Source organism: Fragaria vesca, linkage group LG1 (genome assembly GCF_000184155.1).
Source record: "Fragaria vesca subsp. vesca linkage group LG1, FraVesHawaii_1.0, whole genome shotgun sequence".
Classification (NCBI taxonomy): domain Eukaryota; kingdom Viridiplantae; phylum Streptophyta; class Magnoliopsida; order Rosales; family Rosaceae; genus Fragaria; species Fragaria vesca.
In genome coordinates this window covers 18,523,327-18,548,610 of record NC_020491.1, presented here as the reverse complement: position 1 = coordinate 18,548,610, position 25,284 = coordinate 18,523,327, and the positions used below count along the sequence as shown (strand labels likewise).

At 37.0% G+C, this 25,284-nt stretch overlaps 2 protein-coding genes across 2 annotated transcripts; one reads left to right on the top strand and one right to left on the bottom strand.

Moving 5' to 3' along the window:
* Positions 1-758: 758 nt before the first annotated feature.
* LOC101293730 (probable F-box protein At1g65740-like) lies at positions 759-1,901 on the bottom strand. Its single transcript, XM_004289431.1, has one exon. The coding sequence runs from the start codon at positions 1,899-1,901 to the stop codon at positions 759-761; it is 1,143 nt and encodes a 380-aa protein (XP_004289479.1).
* An 18,215-nt stretch (positions 1,902-20,116) lies between these two features.
* On the top strand, positions 20,117-24,365 carry LOC101300956. Its single transcript, XM_004288397.1, has 8 exons — positions 20,117-20,164; positions 21,986-22,105; positions 22,180-22,730; positions 22,950-23,038; positions 23,136-23,229; positions 23,326-23,397; positions 23,548-23,658; positions 23,860-24,365. Exons 2-8 carry the CDS (start codon positions 22,081-22,083, stop codon positions 24,148-24,150), a joined length of 1,233 nt encoding a protein of 410 aa, XP_004288445.1. The 5' UTR covers positions 20,117-20,164; positions 21,986-22,080; the 3' UTR covers positions 24,151-24,365.
* The last annotated feature ends 919 nt before the right edge of the window (positions 24,366-25,284 follow it).

Here is a 25,284-nt window from a genome sequence, read left to right as displayed (position 1 = left end):
TTTTGACTTTTGAGGATCAAAATGCATAAATTTGATGAATTAATATAGTTCCATGCCGATCATCTACCTAGATGAATTAATAAGGTTACATGTGTTCAGCCGTATAGAAATATATGTTGGGTGGATATGATTGTTCATTTGTTCTTCTTCGTTGGATATTACTGTTTTTGGAGAACAGATCGAGACGTCTTACAACACCGCGCGCTACAGAAACTGTATGCTTAATGCAAAGTGTTACAATCGAGTCTTCTTTTTCGTATCATGAGAGAGATTAGTCACTAGTCAGATTACTATATATTGCTGTACAACAATATCTTACTACATGGCTATATGATTGTTTCTTTCTTCGTTGTTGAAAATTCAAATGTTATAACTTGCTAAGTTGCTATAGAACTATATGCCTAATGCATGCAAAGTGTTTTTGTTTGTGGTGGTTGGGATGAAACAGTGATCCATATATTGCTTGTGAGAATGTATGGAAGTTAACCTTCGTACTGATCCATTCCTTAATTCTTCAAGTTGAGCTAAATCTGAAAGGATATAGGATTTTGAGTGGTTTCCGGGGGTGGCTCGGAAGCTTTTGGTGGAGGGCTTGTGAAGAAACAAGTTTTCTCGAAATCACTGTACGGGCAATTCCTAGCTAGTTGTATTAAACGTACATTGTCTTGCTTGCATTCTAAGAACGTATATAAAATCTTTCAAATAAATAACTGCAAGGAACAAAATAAGTTTAAAATACTAGGCAATAATGCATTAATTTACAACTGAAATGTTGGCAAAACCCATATCGATGGTCGTTTGCTCTTTTTCACTAGCGTTGCTGCATGAGTGGTGTCGACTGATAAAAATCTCTTATTTTTTACATCATAAACACCAAAATCATGAAAAAATTCATATTCACGGCCTACGTCATCATCATCATGAGTAAAATATATGCAATTAGGCAAACATCCTGGAAACTTAGAAGCTGGCACAGATATTGAAGAGTTATCCCCAAGAAAGAGAGCAACATCACGTAAGGTTCTTTTCTCGACCCATCGACACCCGTTGAAATCCAATTCGTACACTTTGAATTTTTTTGTCACACGTTTGTTATTGTTTACTCCATGATAATAATATCTTCGAACCATCAACAATTCTTTCTCTCCACTGGAATCCACTAAATAACTTTTAACATAGTAATCACTTGGTTTACCACCGTCTGCCACCAATTTAACATCATCTTCGTGACACTGGGAAGTAATATCAATAGTCCAGAGCTTGGACAAATAATCAACCGCATAGATTTTATTTTCAGCATGAACAACTTCTTCAAAATGAGTACCAATACACCTATCTTCACTTATATAATTCCATGTGTTGTCCTTACCAAGTCTTATAAAAGCCAGTTGATTCCATCCTCGATATATAATGGTCACGATGCAATCATTCACACTTAATATTGGATCGGCTGAGATACTAGCCTTGAAGACATACTTGTCACAATCTGCAGACCATTTCGCTTCACGTCCCTCTGGAATGGTCAATGGAGGAAGATAAATGACTGAATTTTCTTTCTCTCTTCTCCCTTTAACCCTTATTAAGGTTACTGCAAAGTTCTTATCCATAGCTATTAACCATCCTTTTGACGCACAAAATCTCTTACTAGGTACATTTACTTGCATACCAAGGAGCTTGTTATTCATAAAGTCATACAAGTTCCATGTATCTTCTTCATCAGAGCAAATCATTAGCATCGGAGGAGGATGATGACAACTCGAGACTAACATAGTTCGCCGGTTGTAATGATCTTTTGCTGCAAAATACCATGACTTGCAGACGACACTGAAGTGGACAAAGTCTGAGAACGACGTTAATCCTTCTATAACTAATTCCAGCAGGTGCATAGGCAAAGAATCCATGATTATATGAAATGAACCCAGAAACAAAAGTTGAGCTCTTGATCAGTTGGGTGCTAGGGGTTGTGCTGTACGTCGATTCGGTTTGGCTTTAGGTTTGCTGCGTTTCTTTTCGTTTGTACTTTCTAGCCTTTTGGAATATATGTTGTATTTATAATATGTAATCCCTCATAGATTAGGGTTATAAATCAGAATTCAGGAGACAGACTCTGTCTGATTAGGAAAAAAAAGTCTGTTGCAATTAGGATTGTACGTAATACACATCAAAGCCGTAGAGAAAAAGGCAACCGGCTCAAACAAGTTTGATTTTTTAATTTTTCCCTCCCACAACACATTTGGCTCTAAGTGACCTAGCAAGGGATTGTGAGACTTGCTTCTAAAACCTAGAAGGCAAAGATAGCACATACACCTCGTGGAGCGCTTGTCCTTCTCGAGCTGCTTGCTCTTGCTCTTGTGCCCGCTTCAATGCTTTACGTACGTCTCCAACTTGCATCTCCATCCCCAGGCCAACAACGTACAGAGGAAGGTCAAAGTCGGTTCACAGCGGCCAGCTTTAGGTTCATCACTGTCTTCCATCATCCTTATAGTTCACCAGATTAAGAACTCAAGTTCAGCCAACTTTGATAGAATGAAAGATGGGTGTGCTTTGTAATTCCATGTTGCACATCTCAAATATGTCGAATTTTTTAATCTAATCTCAGCCAATCCGAGGTCATTAAAAGATATATCCAACGGTGTGTTGGCAGTGCTGCCATCTCTCGAAATGACCACAAAAAAGCATTGGTTAGTGGAATAGCCCTTTAAAAGGTTTGACGGATATATATTCTATGTACATCAATTGACAATAATTGCTACAAATTCAACTGCTAGAATCAAGGTAACGAATATAAACATAGTAAAGAAATTGATTCAGCCATTAAGAGATTGGATCACCATTAATTAAGCTAGAGCTGATATGGCAATGCTTTGATTTAGGATCAGTAACACTGATCTCCTTTGATTTATCAACTAATTCTTCCACGAAGAAATTTTTGGTGAACTCGGATAAGAAAGAATGGTCCGAAGGTATTATTATTATTTTGCTGAAGAAGTGAAGATCGATGATGCCATACAATGATACAAGTGACAAAGTTCAAAGCCTCAAAGGTCACGAATCAAATTTCGACCAATATCGGTGGGCTAAGAGAAGAATTTTAGGTGAATGATAACATGTGTAAACTTTTGAGTTTTGAGGAGATCATGCTTATCATGTTGCTTATAATTCAATCATATATGATGACGATCATGCAGGAAGTGGTTGCAAAGGTCTCCATGATTTTGGTGTCTATGGTTTTAGAAGACTTTTTAATGATCGACACCGCTCATAGCTACTGTTCGAAGAATAGCAAACAGCCATCAATCTGGGTTGTGCCAACCTCGATCAGTTGTAAATGATCGGCATGTTATTTCTCCCATTTTTGGAAGTGTGCGTGATCATGAGCAGAGAAAAAATTGGATTAATTATATATAGTTCCATACAGATCGATCATCATATATCCAATGGATCAATCTTCTACTTCTAAGATGAATAAAGTTACATGTTCCGGCTAATAATACATTTCTTATAGCCTTCTGGAAATATATATATATATATATGGCCATTTTAATGAGGGATCCCTTTTTTGTTTATTTCTAAGGATAGGATATTTGACAAACTTTCCGATCACTAAATCACATCTCCACCGTTCAGTTTGTAGGTGTATATGAGTAGATCACTTCTGCAAACTTTTCAATCACTAAATCACATCTCCACCGTTCAGTTTGTATTGTCTTATTACCTTCTTATATCTTCTCTGCTGCCTTGGTTCTTTCCTGTAACAGTTAAATATATATTTAACTGTTAGTTAGCTCATCAAATCAACCGGCAGATTCATGTTCTCTTCACATATTAGATATATATCGATCATCACAAGGGTCATGGAGACAGAATTGCTCCAAGAGTGACTTGCATGCTAATTTTGGTGAAGGAGTTACAAGAGAGACATGCAACATGTGGTTTGAGGGCCTAAGCTCATCCCTCGTATTCTTTTTTTGAAATATGGTTTGAGGGCCTGCATCAAAGGTACCTACAATCTTTCTGATCTGTTTCATTTCTCAATCTTATGATTCTTAAATTATCATCTACTCTTTTCCAAGTAAAGTTTTGTTTACTGGGAATTTCAACCGTAAATTTATATTGAAAAGGAAAAACAGTTAGATTTCCTTCTACACTAAACAGCCATGGATATTATATTGGAGTGAGCGGTGATAAGGATTTCAATGGAGGTGGGATTGGTTTTGGTGTTAGAGCGAGTGTAAGCAAAGATAGGCTTGGGCAGTAGCTAAATGTGGAGTAATGACTCTGGATGATTGGCCTGATGATGTAGAAGTTTCTTCGCAAAAAGTGTTAATCAATAAGATTGATGAAATTTGCATGGGAATTGAGAGAGAAGGAAAGCATGTAAGGTTCAATGCTAAAGGAAGGAGCTCTAGCACCCTGTGTTTTCTGGTAATTTTTAACTTGATCTGTTCCAATCACTATGCCTGCTACTTTATGTAAATGTCATTGAAATATGAACTGGTGCAGTAATTGAGACGGAAGGAAAGCACCATGTGTTTTATGTGAATAACACCTGCTACATTGTTATGAGTAGATCTCTAGAAAAAAGTCAATGAATCACAAAGTGAATTTAAGCCTCACAGGAATGCATCTTTTTTTACAGTTTCTTCCCATGTCATATCAAATCAAGCTTAAACACAACCCAAACCACCCCCCCCCCCCCCCCCCCCCCCCAACCCTCCTTGTTCATGCCAGCATTATGTACAACCAGCCTGCTATGTTATGAACACATAATATCTCATCTGTACTCATCATTCTCTTGGACCCCTTTTTTCAAAGGCAGCATTTGTTGTGATCTTTGACATCCTTTTCAGTGCGGAGAAGCTTCTTGCAGCAAGGGCAAGGAATGGTCTTTACTGCTCCCATCTTCTTCCTTTTCTCCAATGTCTGGTGGTGCTTCTTCTTTTTCATTGTGCTGCTTTCACCCTCTGGTCGGTTATTTCTAAACCAATTTATTTTCCTTATTCACTACTAGATCGTCGTTTATAGCATGGGTAAATAAGGGTCATTCCCGCAGAGGACTAAATGAATCTAACTACTCAAAAGATGTCACAAAAGTGACTACTGATCCTAGCGACCAGCAGTCGAAAACCTAATTAGTTGACTATCCTAAACAAGTCAGAAAAATACGAAAATTTACACACTCTAACTATATAGACAGACGGACTCACATACAAAATTTCAGATGAATCAGAGTTCGTTTGCTATGTCAAATAAATACTGGAAAACAAAGGACAGAAAGTGACGAAAAGTGGTTTTGGTTTCGGTTTTGGAAAACAGGAAATAAAACTAGGGGAAGATGCAATCCACCCCGACAATCACACAGAAGACAATTTGTTTAGTTATAGTTTAATTAATCTAGATGAAGATGCTCAGGTTGGTTCGGTACGCTTGAAACACAACCTATTACCCTTTCTTACTTTGTACGCTAGGCAGAAAGAGCTCTACACCTAACTAATCTCATGCAATGCAACCTAAATGTACGCTTATTAGATTTAACATGCAGAGATCCTTAAGTTCGAAAAGAGTTTGAGACATCACAAGGCATCGCAATAAACTTAGCGCCTTGCTAGACCTAGGATTTGGTTTACTTGCTAGTGAGAACTAACAATTGCTTCTCTAGATAGTTTGAGGAGTCCGATATTGACACTGGCATCAAACAATCAAAGCTATAGAACCCTAACATGTATACTAAGCGTGCACTCAAAGCAAACATGAAAAGAATTCATCAACGCAGAAATAGTAAACAAAGTCTCATCTTGGATTAAAAAAAAACTAAAACCAAAACTCAAATAATCTTGTTGTTCATGTCTAGGGCTTCAAGCAGCCCCTAACTAAGAGAGCCTAAATAAACATAATAAAAACGCAGAAGAACGAGGAGGAGGAGAAGAAGAAGAGAAGGCCCCGTCAAGAATGATAGCACAGGCTTTTATATTGCTTGTTTCAACCAATCCTTCTTGATTTAGGTTTCCTTGGACATTTTGATTGGTGTACATCTGTAGGACCAATGTAAATGTGCCAACTCATTTAACTCTCATAATCAGCTTCACATCGAGATAAAAAGTTGGGTAATGAAGTACAAACTCGTCTATGGGCCTCCCAGTGTGATTTGGGCCTCAAAACACAAATTCCCATCAAGAGTCAGATTCGCGCGCAGATTGACCTTATGGTACTAAATTAGCCATAACTTCTTCTAGGAAAATGATATTCACGAACCGTAAAATACTATGGAAATCTGACATCCGTAGCTTTCTGTTGATATAAGACTCATCATCTGGTTCTTCTCGAGCTGCCCTTAGTGCTCCGTTGTAGTTGGCTGACTTTCAAAGACAGATTTCTGAATTTCGTCTTCCACTCCCTCTTTTCCTTCTTTTCTTCTTATTTGCTTCGGAATACCTATAAAACAAATACATAAAGTAAATAACTAGAAAACACACCAAACAAACAAAGAAAGTATAGGGAAATTCGATATAAATAATGTATAATTATGCACCTATCACCCTCATTCTTCTTACCAGGCTTTTGATGCCCCTCCTCATTCTTGTGTTTCTTCTCCACGTGCTTGTTGACAGCTTTTTTTGAGGGGAACTCCAGCTTACATGTCTCATGGTATTTGCAGGGGAATGATTCCTGCACAAAAAATTCAACATATGAACTATTAGTGCTTTTATGAAATGATTCAGTTCTTGTCTGATCCTAGTAGAAATCTGAAAAGGGAAGCAAGCAAATCATAGCAGACTAAGGTGTAGCTGTAGTAAGAAATACAATGCAAAACTAAGTAACCAACCAAGTATAGTTCTCACACTCTAAACACCAAAAAAGACTTAGAAAAACATGATTTAGTAAGGACATTGAAACCGTGTTAAATCTATAGGATATGACGCAAGGCAAAGCAATTTCATATTCTCTTCTAGTATAGGGTTTAGCTCTGGCCACATAAAGTGGACTTCCCTTCACTAAGCAAGCCATTAGCGAGCCACAAGACAGTACCAATGATGAAGAATTCAGTTTTGCTAAATATGATTTCAATGTTCTACATCAACTCGGATGAATTCAGCAACTACATCTTTAGACAACCTGAATTTCAACTTTTGGCTTCATGTCCAATATCTCTCTCCCTGTTTTAGCTAGTCTCTTTTTTATTCTTGTAGATGTACTGATATCAATATCAATTTGCTAATACACTACAATATTGTAAATCAATACATGCTCAGTCTCACTTTTCGGTTAACAACCCGCACAAGAAAGGCCTAAAGTAGATGGTGAAAAAGCGTTTTCCATCGAATTCAAAATGCAAAAATTATGTTACAAAATTGACTGAACATCCTTAGGTGAGACTAAGTCCTCGAGGGGGTCCTCCAATTCTGGGTCTTTTGTTATGTGAAGAACATAACCTAATGGTCTGATTTAGAAAGGTTTTAACAAACTTGGAAAAGAATCACATTCCTTCTAGAAGAAAGATCATGATCCTTTAGGAATTACATCTCCTTACTAAATTCTGACATCAGAAGCTTAGTTTAATTCATTAACACACTGAGAGAAACTACCCTATTATCATGGCCTTTAATCAAATGTATCACATCAAATAGGTGAATGCCTTTAAGATAAAACTGTGAACTGAAATCTAAACAAGAAGCATCTCAAATTTAATTAAGAGAATAAAGGTATATTGAATCTCTTCAACTGCTAAGTGCTATGTGCCTAACATTTCAATTCCTACAGAAACAAAAGAACAGAAAATCAAAACCATCAGAAACTCTGGCAGCTTAATTCTTCAACCCAAGACAAGAAAGATGTTAATCGCAGCAAGACCACTCCAAACCACCTCTGGCACCATTCTAAGTACTAATTCAAATCACCCAGCGATCAAAGAACAAATAATCAAAGAAACAGGTGAATAAGGGAAAGCACAGTTCCTACACAAAGATAAGACTAAATAGCTTAATGAAGAAGAGAATTTTCAGTGCACCATATGTTGGATATAATTTCATATCAAGTTGCTAAAAAGTATTGGGTTTTCACATCAAATTTCTCAATCCACTGAAACACTAGCGTAAAGTGTATACGTCTTACCAGAAGTTCCTCAGTTTCTTCAAGCTTCCCTTACACACGAAGCTGGTAAGCCTTAGCTGCCAGCTGGTTCGCACTCGGTTCACCTTTAGAGGCAGCTGCATGACTTTGCTGGGTTTTCTCGTGCCTATTACATTTTTGTTAACAGGATTGTGAGATCATTTGTCTGCTTACAAATAAGTTCATTCAAGAATCTTCCATCGTAGGAAAACCTGTTTACGCCAGACACTGCATCCGCTAGAAGAGTAGAGTCCTTGACAAAGACATCTTGACTGTTTTGGCATTTTTACTCTCTCCAGGATCAAGAATTTTGAACATTAGGCTACCCATATTAGGAAGTCGTATAGATACATCCTTTAGATAGGGCCGGCTAGTGTCCTGGGAGTCACAAACATGTAGCTTGTAAGAAAGTTAGCAACACTAACTATTACCTAACATATGGTTTATAAACTTTACTCCACATTTTCACTGTTGTAAACTTTCCACAAATAAAAAGCTCAGGGTTATTCCCATATACCTTTTTATCCATGTCATTGTTGAAACCTGGCTGCTGTTCCACATCAGACCTTTATTTCTACTTTGTATTGCATGTAGACGAGCACAAGATGGGGCTGCTTTATTTGATCCCAAGCGGCCGCTAGTTCACTGAGAGAACCACGACGATCCCCAACAACCTGTAAAATGCCAATTTCTAATGCAGTAAAGACAGAACAATGTGGATTGTGATACTTGCTAAAACATAGAAAGGCAAAGATAGCATACCTCGTGGAGCCCTTGTCCTTCTCAAGTTGCTTGCTATTTCGCCCACTTCAATGCTTAAGTCTCCAGCTTGCACGACAATCCCCAACACCAACGAAGGTAAAAGTTGGTTCCCAAGCCACCAGCTTTAGGTTTATCATTATCTTCTGGAAAACCACTTCCATCATCCTTATAATATGGATTTAATTTCCTAGGATTGACCTTCTTTATCTAAAACGCAGAAATTAATACAAACTGGAAAGAGCACAACTATAATCATAGAAATTTTTTATTGGCAAGAATAACATTTCACCAAAATAGCCCACAAGAATATGCAATTCCCCACCATTTGAGCACAAGCAGAAAGGGATAATGTTGTATGTTGTTAATAGAGAGTCCACAGGCATACATTTCCACAAAGTAAAACGTTCGTAAATAGAAAACTCATAGTAACAAAATTGGGTAGCTAAGAACTTAGTTTTTCAGTAGTCAATACTGTATGACCCTGAAATTCTTGAACTTAAAAGGTGGTTGACTGGTTGCAACACTAACAATAACATATTTGGTAGGAACAGAATCGGGTGGCTAAGATATTTGTTTTTCCAATACTGTATGACCCTGAAATACTTGAACTTGAAAGCTGCACCGGCACTAACAATTACATATTTGGTTGGACCAAATGGTAAAGTTCATATTAACACTTTGACAGAAGCGATAATGTTGAGTATAATAGGATAACATAGTTGAGGAGAAACACATTGCTGATCTGTCCCTTCAGATTAAATTACTTCCAGATTTATCTGACCAAAACACTACCCATAAGCCAACAACCAAAGAATCTAGGAAGATTACAAATATATGGTTCTTGTCTTCTTGAGTAAACGAACTCTACTACATTCATATTAAGACCAGCCAAAACAAACAAGGATATAGTCGTCATAAAATAAAATAAACAGATGCCCAAGTCATAACTCCAATATACTAGAATCACAAATATTAAAAGCTCGCCTAACGAAATGTATGCATACTTCTTCATCTAGAATTTCTTTCGGCTGGTTCACAACAGTAATAGTAGGTATCCTCTCTTTTCCTTCAAGTCTAATCTAAGCATGCACTCCAACCTAATTTTCTTCCTCACAATTTCCTCAGCTTATACTATGCTAAAGTTCCACTACCAAAAATCATGAGCATGATCAACACCCTATCATAATGTTAAAAGAAAAAGAACATGTAAAGAAGGGAAAGGGTTCTTACCAGAGTAAAAAATACAAAAAGAAGCAAGGAGAAACAGCATTACCTGTTTGTACCTCTTTCACTTTGTGGTCTCATCGGATTTTCTCCACCACCCTGCTTTCCCTTCAGATTTTTCTACATTTTCCTACAAATCCCAAAAAAAAAAAAGTTAATTAATTACTTAAAGAAACAGAGAAAATCTAGATGTATTTAAATGAGTGTCTTTTAAATCCAACCTTTTTAAATTTGTTGAACATGTAGAATAACTGTCATGGTCAAAAGAAAATAGTTAAAGTATCCCATTAGGTGAGCATAAGGATCATTTTTTGACTAAACAGATGCATATAAAAACAGTAGGTAAATGAGCACGAGACGGGGCTGTTTTATTTGAGTCCCAAGCGGCCGCTAGTTCACTGAGAGAACCATGACGATCCCCAACAACCTGTAAAATGCCAATTTCTAATGCAGTAACAACAGAACAATGTGGATTGTGGTGCTTGCTAAAACATAGAAAGGCAAAGATACAATACCTTGTGGAGCCCTTGTCCTTCTCGAGTTGCTTGCTATTTCGCCCCACTTCAATGCTTCAGTCTCCAGCTTGCACGACAATCCCCAACACCAAGGAAGGTAAAAGTTGGTTCCCAAGCCACCAGCTTTAGGTTTATCATTATCTTCTGGAAAACTACTTCCATTTTCCCAGATCGTAACTGCATCAACAACCACAAGATACGAAGATACCCTGACTTATCACTGGTCATCAAACTCAACTACTAGTACATACCAATTATAAATTCAATCAACAAACTATCTGATTTCAACAGGTGGGGAAAGCATGACACATGAAAATCATAGGCAGTTTTGACGTAGCAAGGCCAATAATTGGCAGCTTAGTAACTTATGTACTAACATGAACCCAATTGTATATAATTCTAAGCAAGAAGAAACTCGTAACAATATGACACATACATAAATAACTACAACAAACTGAAAACAATGACAGAGTGTCGGATACCCAAAGCAGACTCCTTTGCAGTCTGCACTTGACTAAGCAATAAAAAAGGGCTGTAATTTCAGTTAATGTTCATTGGTTAAACTTAGTAGACCAACACACTTCACTTCACTTGACAACAAATTATCCTATATAGACCATTTTGATATCAATAACTGTTCATAGGTTAAACTAAGTAGTGGACATGAGAATCAAATCAAACCTAAAACAGAAAACCTAGAGTTTCATAAACTTCTCTAAGCTCAAAAATTAACCCTTGGAAATAATGAGAGCGTAGAATTACCGGAAAGAAGAACGAGCAGCCCAGAAATTTGAAGGACCCGGCGGATTTGGGTTTTGTTTGGATCTCGAAAGGAATTGCTGATTGTGAAGAAGACGGAGTTTGTGCCGTTAGAAAGGGCGGGGGCTGAGAGAAGAATTGAAAAAGAAAAACCCAGAAACCCCAAAATTTATTGGGTTTAACGAGAATAAATAAATAAAGCGTGTCTGAGTTTCTGGGCCTGGGTCATAGGTCGGGGCTCCATCAATTTCGGAGTCCAGATTTAGAACTCAACCATTGAATCATTGATGCTTGTATCTGTACTGTACGTAGATAAATTACAATGATTTAAGGCATATACGTGTGTGTGTAGCCATACAGTTTTCAACTGCTAGATTCAAGCTAAAATGAATATAAACCTCTATAAGAGGACATAATCAGCTCTTAATTGCTGAATCAATCTCTTTATTATGCTCTTACAACTCCGCTATAGAAACTGTATGCTTATTGCTTAATGCAAAGTGTTACAAACTTACGATCTAATTTTTTTTTTTTTTTTTTTTCCATATCATGAGGGAGATTAGTCACTAGTCAGATTACAAGTAGGACAATATCTTACTACTTGGCTATATGATTGTTCCTTTCTTCGTTGTTGAAAATTCGAATGTTATAACTTGCTAAAGAACTATATGCCTAATGCATGCAAAGTGTTTTTTCTGTGGTGGTGGGATGAAACAGTGATCCATACTGAAATGAGAAGATTGGTGATAACCGACCCTCTACGGATCCGGACTACGTCAAAACTGAGTCATATGCATGCTTAAGTGAGCCTTAAGATACGTACGTAACACCACCATCAGAATAAGCTCCATATTATTACCACTAACCTAATAAAACATAAAATAAAATCATAACTGAATCCGGAAACCGGAACATTGAACTAATTTGATGATTAATGATAGACGATGTCTCGGTGGTTTTACAACAACTGAAGGAGGCCGGGTTAAGAGTTAAGCTGCTAGTACCGACAGTTAATTAGCAATTAATATACTTCGTTATATATCAAAGTGAAAGCAACAACATAAGTCAAGAGATATAGAACGTTGTACGGGAGTCCATATTAACAGTACGTATCATCTTAAATATCGACGAATTTGAACTAATCAGGTTTTTTTTTTAATTTGAACTAATCAGGTTGAGTTGCAAAGATCTATATATATATGAATTTCTCTCTTTAGGTAACCAAGAGGAAGGACAACTCCTCGTCCTCTCCCGTAAGTTTATTGAATAAGAGCAAAATTACAAAATGGGTGCAGGATATGCTAAAGCCAAACCCAGAGAACAAAATTCCTATCTAACATGCTAGAATCAGTAGAATGTGTTAAGGAATGTAATTACTGCTGCTACTGCTGCTACCATTTCATGGCAGAGTATCGTCAGCTTGCATATACTGCTGCTACCATTTCATGGTTTCGGCACTTATTTAAGGATCTTTGTCTTCCTCTGAGTTGCCCTAAACTATGGTGTGACAACAAGTGCCATCTCTCTTGCCTCCAATCCGGTATATCATACTCGCACTCGGCATGTTAAGGTCGATTATCACTATGTTCATGAGAAGGTTGTTTGCGGGGAGCTTCAAGTTTCTTATCTTTGTACAACTGACCAGCTTGCAGACCTCTTCACTCAAGGTCTTGCATCTGCACGATTCTCATCTTTGGTCTCCAAGCTTCCCGTTCGTGCACTTCTGATCAGCTTGCGGGGGAATGTTAAGGAATGTAATCACTCTTCATCAATCAAGGATTCAGTAAATCAATCAAGGATTCAGTCATGAAGGTCATTGACCAATCTGCAATTAACCACCCATGAATTAATTCCAGATCTTCTGTTTATTTCCTTATTAGCTTTACTGTGCATTAACGTTATTGATTTGTATCCATATTTGTATACTAATGAGAGTATATATAAAGCAATAAAAACTCTGTTTGAGTTGTGTAATCCCATTACAATTAATTCTCCGTTTTTTTTTTGGTAAGCGTAGAGAGACTAACATCGTCCCCCACTCCCCCCACGAAAATTTATTGAAAAAATAAAAAATATACAATAACCTGGAGGACTAGGCCAATGTCAGCCATATAATACAAAAATAATCTAATACCAAGAAAACAAACCAATATAGCAAAAACAAACGAATTAACAGAAACTTAAAATTTAGCAGACCCAAAAGATCACGCTCATAATAGGACAAGATAAATAGATGAGGCACATCCCACCATACTTGCTCAAACAGAGAAGTTCCATGAATATAGCTAGAGCATCTACTACCCTATTTCCTTCTCTGAATATGTGAGAAGATTTAAAAGTCATTGTAGAGATCTTGTATAGACAATTCAACCACCTAACTCGAAGCTGCCAAGACACAAGTGAAGGAGAGCGGAGTCAAGTACAGTAGAAGAATCTACCTCCAACCAAATGTGCTTCCAATCATGAACCCAAGCAAGCTCTATAGCTGTGATCACTACCATTACCTCTGCCGCAATGGAACTAGGAATATCAATATTAGAAGCAAAAGGTCCAACAAACTGACCTTTATAATCGAGAAAAACAGCGCCGAAACCTCTAATACCCTCTTCATGCTTCTAATCACCATCTGAATTTATTTTAATCCATCCAATGATTTGGGGGGGGGGGGGAGATGCCAAATGATCTCAACCATTCTAGGTATACGCCTCGATCAACAACAAGCACCAAAACTTTTCAATATACGCAAATCACGAATTGTATTATGCATGTGACCAGTTGCTAATCTACTAGAAGCTTGGATATGCCCTGAAACTAGGCGACAAACCCCAACAACTGAAAAAGTCCTGCTCTCATACCTGATCTGATTTCTTGCATGCCAAATACACCAGAGAATAGAAGTGAAACATATTAGCCAAAGTTCTTTAAGCTGAGGACTCCTCTCCATGTCTAAACCCAATATAAAAACCTCAGCAATTGTGTTTGGAACAAGGTCAATTTCAAAAATGTAAATAAAGTGATTCCAAACTGATGTAGCAAAAGAACAATGGAGAAAGATGTGATCTAGAGATTCAGTACTATTACCACAAAATTCACACCGTGAAGCCAATGCTACTCCTTACGTTGCAAAAGATCATCTGAAATTATTGTACCTCTTATAACCTTCCAAGCATGCAAGGACATATGAGGCAAAATAAATTTAGACCACAAAGCTTACCCCATGGCACTATTGGAGATGCTTGTTGTAGAAAGAGAAAGGCTTGTTTAGCGGTTAGTTCTCCGGTAGAAGAAGCTTGCCAAATTAATTATTGTCCTCCATTGAAGGATTTATGGAAATAGGAACTTGACAGATCAAATTGCACACTGCCGGGAGATTGATTTGTAAAAGAGGAGGCAAAATCCAAGAGCCATTATCAATATAGTCTGAGACCAATGAAGAATTATCATTCATAGCACCATGAGTACCAAAAAATTCAATGAAAGGCATGCCCTCCAAAAATAGATTTTGTCTCCTGCACCAATCAACCACCGAGTGTTATCCTGCACCAATCCCCAAAACTTGTGCACTCTAGGCCATATAGAAGATGGAGCATAAGAACGACGCCTTGAAAAATGATTTCGTATAAAGGAACAACCTTCAGATGATGAGGTAAAAATTTCCCAACAACGCTTGAGCAAAAGAGCTAGACCTATTTAGCACATCAAGTTTCTTAAGCCCCAAACCTCCTTCATCAATTGGCGCACAACAAGACGTCTAAGAGACCAGAGGAATTCCACGTTTATCAATATTACCATACCAAAGGAAGTTTTGGCACCATCTCTCAACTTTCCTTATTAAGGACACTGTCCATTCATACACTTGAAACGTGTAGACAAACATGCTATATATTGCAGACTTTATAAGTTGGAGACGCCCAGCCATTGACAAAAATGAACCCACCCAACTTGATAGCTTCAATCTGACTCTGTCAACAATAGCTTGAAAATGGGCAACACGAGGCTTTCCATGAAAGATTGGGGCACCTTTAGAATGTTCCTCACTGAAAAAAGAACAACTAATTGCAACGATACAAAAGTGAACAATATCCCAAAGACCCAAATTGAAGCACAAAATTAAGAGAACTCGTAGTCGAGTGGCATAGAAGAGAAATCTCGACCGAAAAGCCAAGACCAAGAACTGAGGTATATAGAGGTCCAAACAATAGAACTGTCCTAAGACGCACCATGCATAGTTAGCTAAAACAAAAGTTTTTTTTTTTAAGTAATAAATCATTCATAAAAACGAAAGCTGGAATGACGGAGTTGCAATGACCACAAAGATTACAATTTTAACTCATTGTGAGATTAGCAGAAGATAAAACTAGTCGCACACAAGATACTAGATAAACATAAAATTAGAGCCGTCAAAGCGCTTAATTGCGGTACTACAAGTCTTATGAGACTATCTCGCTGCATCTAGCTGACACAAGATGCCAAGCTATCAATACACTAGCAGTTACTAGACTTTGTTTTTGCCCTTTGGGTAACGGCTTGGATGAGTGTCATAGTGTTGGGAGGACAATCCTATTCATTTTAGATCCAATTGAGTGAGATCCAAAAACTGGACATAAGGCCCCCGACCCAATAGCCAGCCCACTCCTGTTAGGGTTTGAGTGCAGACTCTGATGCACCATTTTATCTGATAAAAAACTCTTCATTTTGAGGATGGGATTGAAGCTGAAATTCATTATAACTTTGAACATCTGCATTGGTTCTGTGATCGTTTAATTTTCCATGAAAATGGTATGTGCCAAAAACTAGGGCGTACAGGTTCAAATACTGCAACTGTGCAGCAGAGATTACCAACCCTAGGAGCTCCTCCTGGTTTTGGTACTACTTTATGCAGGGTGCTTTCAATTTTCAAGGTACTTCTAGCATTCCTTCTGTTAGCAGACAACTGTTCCCTCCAACTGAGCCAAAGATCAGTAAACCTGTTATCAAAAAGTTGTTTGATCAAGAATTTGAGGCAAGCAAGGAATCGGATCATGCCCTAGCCACTCTGGATGACATTGAAAAGGTGAACGATAATGCTATTGTGGGTTTGCATCTGTGCCTACCTGCAGCTGACATTATTTCAGTCAAAGACAAACCTGAAATGCAGAAAGAAAAGACCATAGACACTAATCCGACTTTGGAGTTAGGTGTTGTTGACCAACCACTTCAAATATGTGGTACAAATATGATTGCGGAACCAGATGACATGGAAGATTTGCAGATTGCATGCCTCTTTGAAGAAGCAAATATGTTGGCTGCTAAAGGTACAAAGAAAAGCCCTTCTCAAAAAAATAGCTTCTCCTTGCAAGCTTCAAATTCCTCTGCCCAAAATATTCCAATCGGCTTTTAAAGATGTTCAGACTAAAAAACTGAAAGGACCTGTTTTCCCAAGTAAGTTCTCTGCTGCTTCTCTTGGCCTGATTGAAGCTTCTGGTGGTGTTTTTTTAATTTGCAGACAACAACTACTGAAACAAAGAAAAAGAAAGTCCGTCCCATTGGTTCCAAAAACAAAAATCCTCCAAAGAACAAGAAAAAGTTTGTTGTTGAAGACGTGCTAAGCTAGCTACATGTATGTTAGCAAACCCCCAAGCCCTTCTGTTAAGGGCAAAGAGAAAGAGACTGTTTAATTTTATTTTTTAGCCTACAAACTATGCTATTGATCACAAGAGTAGACTTGCTTTTAAATAAGTGAGCCAGAATTTCGAATATAGGTAATTTATACTACGTATCACTGTAATCTTTAGGTTATGAAGCCTTGTTTATATATAGTAGGTGGTAGCGGGTGGATATATAATGATTATCTTGATATGAGTTTATCAATAAACTGTTCATCATTTTTCATTTAAAAAAAAAAAAAAACAAGAGATCATCGACAGATATACCAATTCTCAGTAATTATATAATTTTTTTTTTTAACTAGGTCTCAGTAATTATATTTAGGGCACATAATTATTATTGTCCATTCCAGTGTAGAAAAAAATATCGTTTGTGTCTTCTTCAATTCCAGAACGGTCATGTGTGGAGTTCATAAGACCCTTTCTCCTTCAAGAATATCTATCTCATTCACGTACACAGTTCACTGGTTCCTATTTCCTACAAGCTGATTAAGCTAGCCTGGTCTCCAACAACAACAAAAGGGATCACAGCTCACATATCCATTATTTAATCTTCATTATCCACGTTAATTGGCCTTCAACAACCCACTAATCAACATCAATAATATACATAACCTCGCTTTCGGTTCACCCCATAATTGTTAACATATATGTGACTGACTTAACCTAATTTCTCATTTCCTCTCTCAACTCTCAACCACTGCATGAATGTTTTAAACGTATCAGATACTTCGAGCTACTCGTTAAGAATATTGCTTTCTGGCATTCTTCATTTTCATACTAGCTAATTAGGTGACATGCATGCAGTTTATAACCTCCGCCATTTGATGCTCTATCTCTTATATATAATAAAGAACACTGCTCCTCCTTTCTAAACATATATATCGGAATATTCTTGCTACCAATAACATATATAATCACAATGCAAATATATGTCGTCTTGTATTGGTGGGATTGTGCATTTTTGCTATTCATATATAAATTGGCTTCATGATCTTACTAATCGTAAGCGTTTTCACGTCAGGAAGTAGCTAATTTTCCACCCTTTTCTGCAATTTATATCGTGACAGAGTTCATCATAAGCTTAGAGCTTCTTTCTCCTTAACCAAACAAAAAAAAAGTCTAATTACATTGACGTGAACATTGAAATAGTATATATGGGTCCATGATAGGATATATATACTTAGATATTTATGATGTTACATGCAAATGAGATTTCTAAACTTCGATTCCAATACTGCTTATAACATAGACGTATCAACCATCTATTACTATATGTGGGGATCAATAATTCGGGTCTTGAAACATAGTAATTAAGAAAGAGACTTATTATATGGTTAGTGTTGTCTGACTTGTCTCTATATACTGGGATATTTATCTAAAGCTTGAGACGGGTTGTTGAACTTCTAGGTGTTGTTCTTCTTCTTTTGTTGTTTTGAGTTTTGAAATCGGGATTGACATATTTAATTAGAGGGTGTTAGGGCTTTATCAAAAGGGTTAAGCAGGAATAATCACGAGATGGGCCTCTATTTAAGCAATAATTATGGATGGTACATCTGCTCTTTTATTGCTTTCTGTTTAAGATATAGCTAGAAACATCTATATATATCTATCTATCTATTTGATAATCTGACAAGCTTTCTCTGTTATGGCCTCTAACCCCGTCACATTATAGCGCCAGAAATTTTCCAAATTGTGCAAATGATGGAGGTAATATATGATTCAAAAAGGATAAAGATGAATCATTTAGGTTCCAAGCTAGTTGTTGATCGACAGTGCTTTGTAGTTGGTCAATTCTATCTTGCACTTCAAAATTTGAAAAATCAAGCTACCAAATACCAACATAATAATACATGTTATTCAATCCGGCCTGGATTATTTCTGGTACGACATAAGCTACTAAGCTAGTGATGTGTTGGGGACATGTTGAACCTCAAAGCACTCGTCAATTGATGGAAGAGAGCTTAATGTGATGGAAATATTAGTGACATGGTAACCGGACAGTGTCAAATTGAGTAGCTAGCCAACACTAAAAAGACTAGGCACCAATCTTGTTCCTTTCTTAGCTTGTTTCAATCATCAATTAATTAACTAAAGAATTAATATGTATCACGTGAATAGTTTCAAACACATTTTTTTTATTTTCGATAGATAAAACAAACTTATGAAGCAGAACCCCCTAAAGCATCCGCCCTCTCATAGAGATCAAGCTAGAATGCAGAGGCAGATTGAGGAGATAGGCAACTGAGAAAACCAGAGAAATTGAGAAGGACAAGAATGACTTAAAGTGGCTAGGCTATCATATCAACTAAGAAATTGCCTCACGCCAAATATGACAAAACAAAACATGCTAAAAGAGCCAAGCAATTAAGCTCCCGATCGAATGTCCATGACTAAACCACAAGGAACACATTTGCGATGATTAAAAGCATCAGTTAGCCGCTTTGAGTCGCCTTCCACAGTATTCAACTAGGTAGAAAAATATTCCACACATTCTATGGTACAAGCAATTTCCTAAGATATTGGCTATAGAACAAGGACAGAGTTAAAAACTAGAACTCAAGATCGGCTACTTCTTGTAGTGATTTACTTAAAAGATAGGTAAAGTCTCAAAATAAACACAAACAGAAACATCTTATCGACAGTCAACTGCTGCGATCTGAACATAATTTCTCTACAACATGATGTGTAACACAAGTGAGATTACACCTAATTAGAACCTTAAGGCTACTATAACCTCTCCGTCAACTGTAGCCTCGACGCAGGAAAAAACATCCAAATCAAGCCATGACTAAAACACACGATCGCGAAAACCGATCCTAAACCGAGTCACCCCGTAATCATCTCCCTTCACATAATAAGACATTCATCTTCAACAAAATATTAACAAAATCCTAGAAGAAAAAAAAAAAATTCAAGAAACAAAATCATGAGTTAAAAGAGAAAAATATTCAAAATAGGGAAGTACACACTGCCGTGAAGAAACGGCGTCAAATGCCGACGAGGCTCCTGGTGCATATATAACAAAGTAACAGAGAGTCTCACACAAATTGTTAACAGCTCGATAAGGCGAGGAGGAGTGTTCCCACAGTGAGCAAAGGCCTCTCTCTCTCTCTACATCGTCTTCCACCTTCAAACTTCGGCCCCAAACCGGTGAGTAATTTACTACATTTGCCACCTCTCTCTCTCTCTCTGCCTTCTCGATCCATACGCGCTTTAAGCTTTGTGTGTTTATATGAAATGCAGTGTCGATTTGTTTGATCTGTGATTACTGTGCTCATTTTGGGGTTGATTTTGTTGGTGTTTTTGGAATTTGGAGATTGTTGAAATCTGTAATTTGGGGATATGAAGGGAAGGGTTTAGCTTTAGATCTTTGGTTTAAGAGATGGGATAATGTAGCTCAGGAAAGAAACGATTTTTAGAAAATTTTCAATTGGATTTTGGTGTTTTGTTCTTATCTGGGGCATGGGGAAGTAATAGTGTTTTAGTTTACTGAAATGTGGTTAGTGTTTTAGAATTGAGCCAGTTTATGCTGAATGTGGTTCATTTCATATTTCTTTTTGGGTTATGTGGGCGTCTGTGTTGGAGAAAATGTTTGATTTTTGAAGAAATATGAATGTGTTTAAATCAGTGAGAGCAAATGCATGTGTATTGGGTTCGTTTGGGTTGTTTGTTTTGGCCTCTAATTAACCATGACTGTTATAAAGTTTCTTTGGTTACTTGGTGTATGCTCTTCTGTTGTTTGTTTGGGAGATTAGATGTGTTGTAACTTGGTTGTAATTGCTCAAAGAGAAAATTTGAATTACGGGATCAATATCTTTTTCACTCAAACGCAGTTGATGTGGTGGTAATGGTTCTGTTTCGATTCAGTATTTGTGAGTTAGCATGAATTTCAATGTAAATGGGTGACTTGTTTCTTGATGGATTCTGTATTTGGTGAAATCAAATTAAATTTTTTTGTTAGTTTTTTTTTCCCCACTTCATTTGGCAATTTCCCAGGTGTTATGTTGAGTCATCATTAGAATTGTGGATTGTGCACAAATACCTACTTTTACGTTTCATTTCAAATTTTGTAGTGTTCTTCCCCTTGTCTTCACACCTCTTGGGAGGCAATGATTCTGTTTCTTGCTTCTTCATTTTTCTATCTATCAACAGCGCTTTTCACTTTTACAAGCACACCACCAAAGGAGTAACCTTTTATCCTCTTCAGTTGGTCTTATAACCAAAGGGCAAGCTTTGTTTTTGTTTTTTTTTCCCACTTCAAAGCATCTTGAGCAAATTTAGAATCCAAAGTTTCTCCCCATGGCAAAACTTAGCATGTGATCTCTTTTAATTGAAGTATTGATGCTGACAGAAAGGGATAATAGACCACTAAGATTTGAAATTAAAGCAGGGTGGACCCATTTTAATTAATGAAATTTGCATCTGCAGGACAAAATCTCTATACGGTGCATCCTTTCAGTGGGTGTCCATACATGAAGACAATTTTGATTTTAACTTAAAGGGAAAAAAATGTTATTTTTAATTTTTTTGGTCATGAAGAGAAGATTTGTAGGGCATTGTCAAATGTCAAGTCCTTGTCATCTCATGAAACTCTGAACAAAAATTGCCATGATTTCTTAGATAGAGGGAGGCGGAAAAAACTGATTCATACAGAATGTTCAAATGATTCTTTTAAATGTGAAGTAATCAATTACTCAACTCACATTACTGATTTTATATTTTCCCACTGTACTTGCTCTGTGACTGCTTTGTGTTCTGCATACTGTGATCTTTAAAACATTATTTCTACTTCTCGAAATACTGTCTCATACATTTCTTTGTTCTTAAGTTCGTGTTATGGATTTCTTTCTCTTTCTTCTGTTCTCTTCTCTCTCCTCCATCTCCATCCTTTTGGAAAGGAAATGAGTGCTTCTCCCTGTAGCAGAATATCCAAGAGGATGGTATTTATTATCTTTCAGGTTTGATTTGTAGGTTAAATTGTTCTCCATTAGCACGACTCAAACCGCTTATGTCATGAACTGATATTGTAAGCTTGAAATCATGACAAATGGAAATTGTTTTAAGTAATGATAGGCATATGGTGCAAACATGGTGAGTTCAGAGTCAAGATAAATCCATACTGATTAGTGATATTGATATGATTGTGATGTTTATCTTCTATATAGCGAGTGCAATGGCAATAGAAGTTACAGATATTTGCATGGACAAGGAGTCAGATGGTGCCATAATTTATTCGGATGCTTCTAATGACTCAAATCGTATAAGAATTCCCAATGGTCATGCGATTTCAGAGTCATATGAGCATACCCAAAATTTGCAGGAAAACACTGAAGCAAAGGATTATGAAGTAAAGGAATGCACTACAGAAACCTCTGTTGATGTTTCCCAATTGAGTCAGAATGAAAATGCTAACGAAGATCAGAATGTAGTAAGCTTGAAGCCTGATAATGGCAAGCCTCTGGAGAAGGTTCAGCGGGATTCAGAGAAAACAAATGATGGAATCAAGTCACGCGCATCTGTTAATCAAGCATCAAAACCTTCTGTGGGAATTGCTAAAACAAAACACACTATTCCGCGGCCATTTACCTTGGCAACTGAAAAACGTGCTTCAAGCGGAGCTCGACCGATCAGTGCTGTACTAGATTATGGTAAAGCCATCAATAAATCACCCAACTCGAGCAATCCGCGGCATCTTAATACCACAAAGCATACGCAGGTAAGAAATCCCAGTCTAAGGATATCCAATATTCAGTGCTTTAATCTTCTGAAAGTCACTTCACAATAAATCACAGTCCTGCACGTACAACATGTATATTGATGCATTGAAACTTTGAAAAATGAGAAAAACATCTATCCTGCTTTCCACTTAACTTGATTGTATGCAATATCCATGTTGAAGTCTTAAAAGTGTTGATCACCATAAGCATCTTTGCAGCCAATATCACCTTTGGTACCAAGGAAGCCATTTCAACCTGTTGGGAAGAAGCATCCTGATGAGGAAGATACTTGTTCTGTTGCTTCCTCGTATCCTACTACATTTTAAAGTCTTGGTCTGATTGTATGGTCCCTTTATCGTCTTCCTACTATTCATTGCTGAATTTGATTCCTTAAACATGCATAGTACAGTAGCATCTATACGAGCTATTAGGTCCAGGACAACAGTGGCATCAGCTCCAACATTTAGAAGTAATGAACGTGCAGAGAAAAGGAAGGAGGTACTGCCTCAACTGTTTTTTTAATACATGGGGTATATTTCATGGCTTGTGGGAGTAGTAGTCCCTAATAGTTTACATTTTTGCATCTATATTTAGTTTTATTCAAAATTAGAGGAGAAACATCACGCACTCGAGGCTGAGAAAAATCAAAGTGAAGCAAGGACCAAGGTTTGATTCTTTTTCACTTATTTCTTATGTGGAGTAGTAGTATCTATTTCTCTCTCTGGAACTTCTTTTTGTCTATACATTATAATTTAGTTCATGTGAGTTCTAATATATATTTTTCTTGGCTTTTTGTCTGCTCATTTGAACTTAAAGGAAGAGAAAGAGGCAGCTGTTAAGCAATTGAGAAAGAGTTTAACGTTCAAGGCAAACCCTATGCCAAGTTTCTACCATGATGGACCTCCAGCAAAGACTGAACTAAAAAAGGTCATAATGCAAACTCATTTAAACTCTATCCCTGTTTGACATTTTAAGTTTTTTTAATGCTGTTAATCAATAGGATATCCTGGTCACACAGAAAAAAGTATATCATTGTAGAGAAGATAAGAAGAAACAGATTAAGATTTTATAATATACCTGTGCTTGGTGGCTCAATATTTTTAATCGTTATCCTTGTCTCGATTGCAGATGCCCCCAACTCGTGCTAAGTCACCAAACCTTGGCCGAAGGAAGAGCTGCAGTGATACGGTCAAAGTATCCCAACGAGAAGGAGTGAAAGGAGCTGCTGGTCCAGCAAATCGGCACAGTATGGGTAGCTACAAAAAGGATGCTTCTGTGCAACGTAAGGATCAGATTAACATTCGAAACGGAAACACTGATTGCAAGATTGTTGAAGAGCCTAAGAAAGTGGATGAGATAAGTAAGTCCATTCCAGCCAACCTAAATGGACAGCATATGGACATAATTGTTGAATCCTGAGTTATCTGGTGAGTTTCCTAATTTATAAGAGGAAAAGACTTCATTTTCTGTCTTTATATTGTGACTTGTTCTAAAGCATGTGCACTTTATGTTTCATCAACTAGCAGTGACTTGTTGCATTGTTTGTGTTTAATGTACAAGTGTACATCCCCTGTAATTTATGTGCACTCATGTATATGAAGAATTGAAGAGTTATTTATTTTCTTTGAAAAGTATCTGTACTCTTGTTTGAATAATCTAATTAATGTTGGAGACCGATCTGTTTTGGTATTATTTCTGTTTTGGATCTAATTAGTTCTTGTCTTAAGAGCAACAGATATTATTTCTGTTTACTTTTGCCACTATAGAAACCAAGCAGCATTTTACTGGTAAATGATGATTCTATAGGATACTTTGTAGCATCATATTGAACAGAATCTATGTTTTCAGAATGTCAGTGAAGATTGTGCAATTAGATCTCCGGTTTAGTGGAAGCCATTACAGAGATTGATGAAAAGTAAGGGCCCATTATTTTGTGCGTTGTTAGGGTGGAAATTATGCTTTGTTGGGTTGGAAATCCTTCGCTGTAGTAAGCTTCGTTATGAAAAGTCCTATAAAGCAAACAAAGAAAAAGATGCTGTTAGAAAATAAAGTGTTCATTTGCTCAGTTTTGAAGTGGTTTCGTTATTGAACAGGAAAAAAGAACACAACTTTTTGAGCGGTATGCTCCATTTGTGGAAGCAAATTCCTACTCAAAAGCATAGAGGCTTTCGATTTTGCTTATTTTTTATTTATTTTTTTCAAATGGGGATGTCAATTCATTAAAACAGTAGTGAGATGAAAACATTACAAAATAAATCATTTGCAGTGGGTTTGTTTGTCAAATTGGAGTTACTACCTAGAGAGTAGAGACTCTAGCAACCCTCAGTAAAGTTGTATTGTACAATGGTGTAAATCAAGTACCAAGTAACGTAACAATATTGAAATTTTAATTGAACTAGGTTGATTTCAAAATTCAGTTTATTCATAAGCTCTAGGACCGCCCTATGCAAATGGGGCTTCCGTATATAGATATATTGCTTGTTGTATTCGATTATATTGGCATTTCAAATGATTCTTGAGGCAGCAAATGACATGTCAAGGCTTCGTCCACTG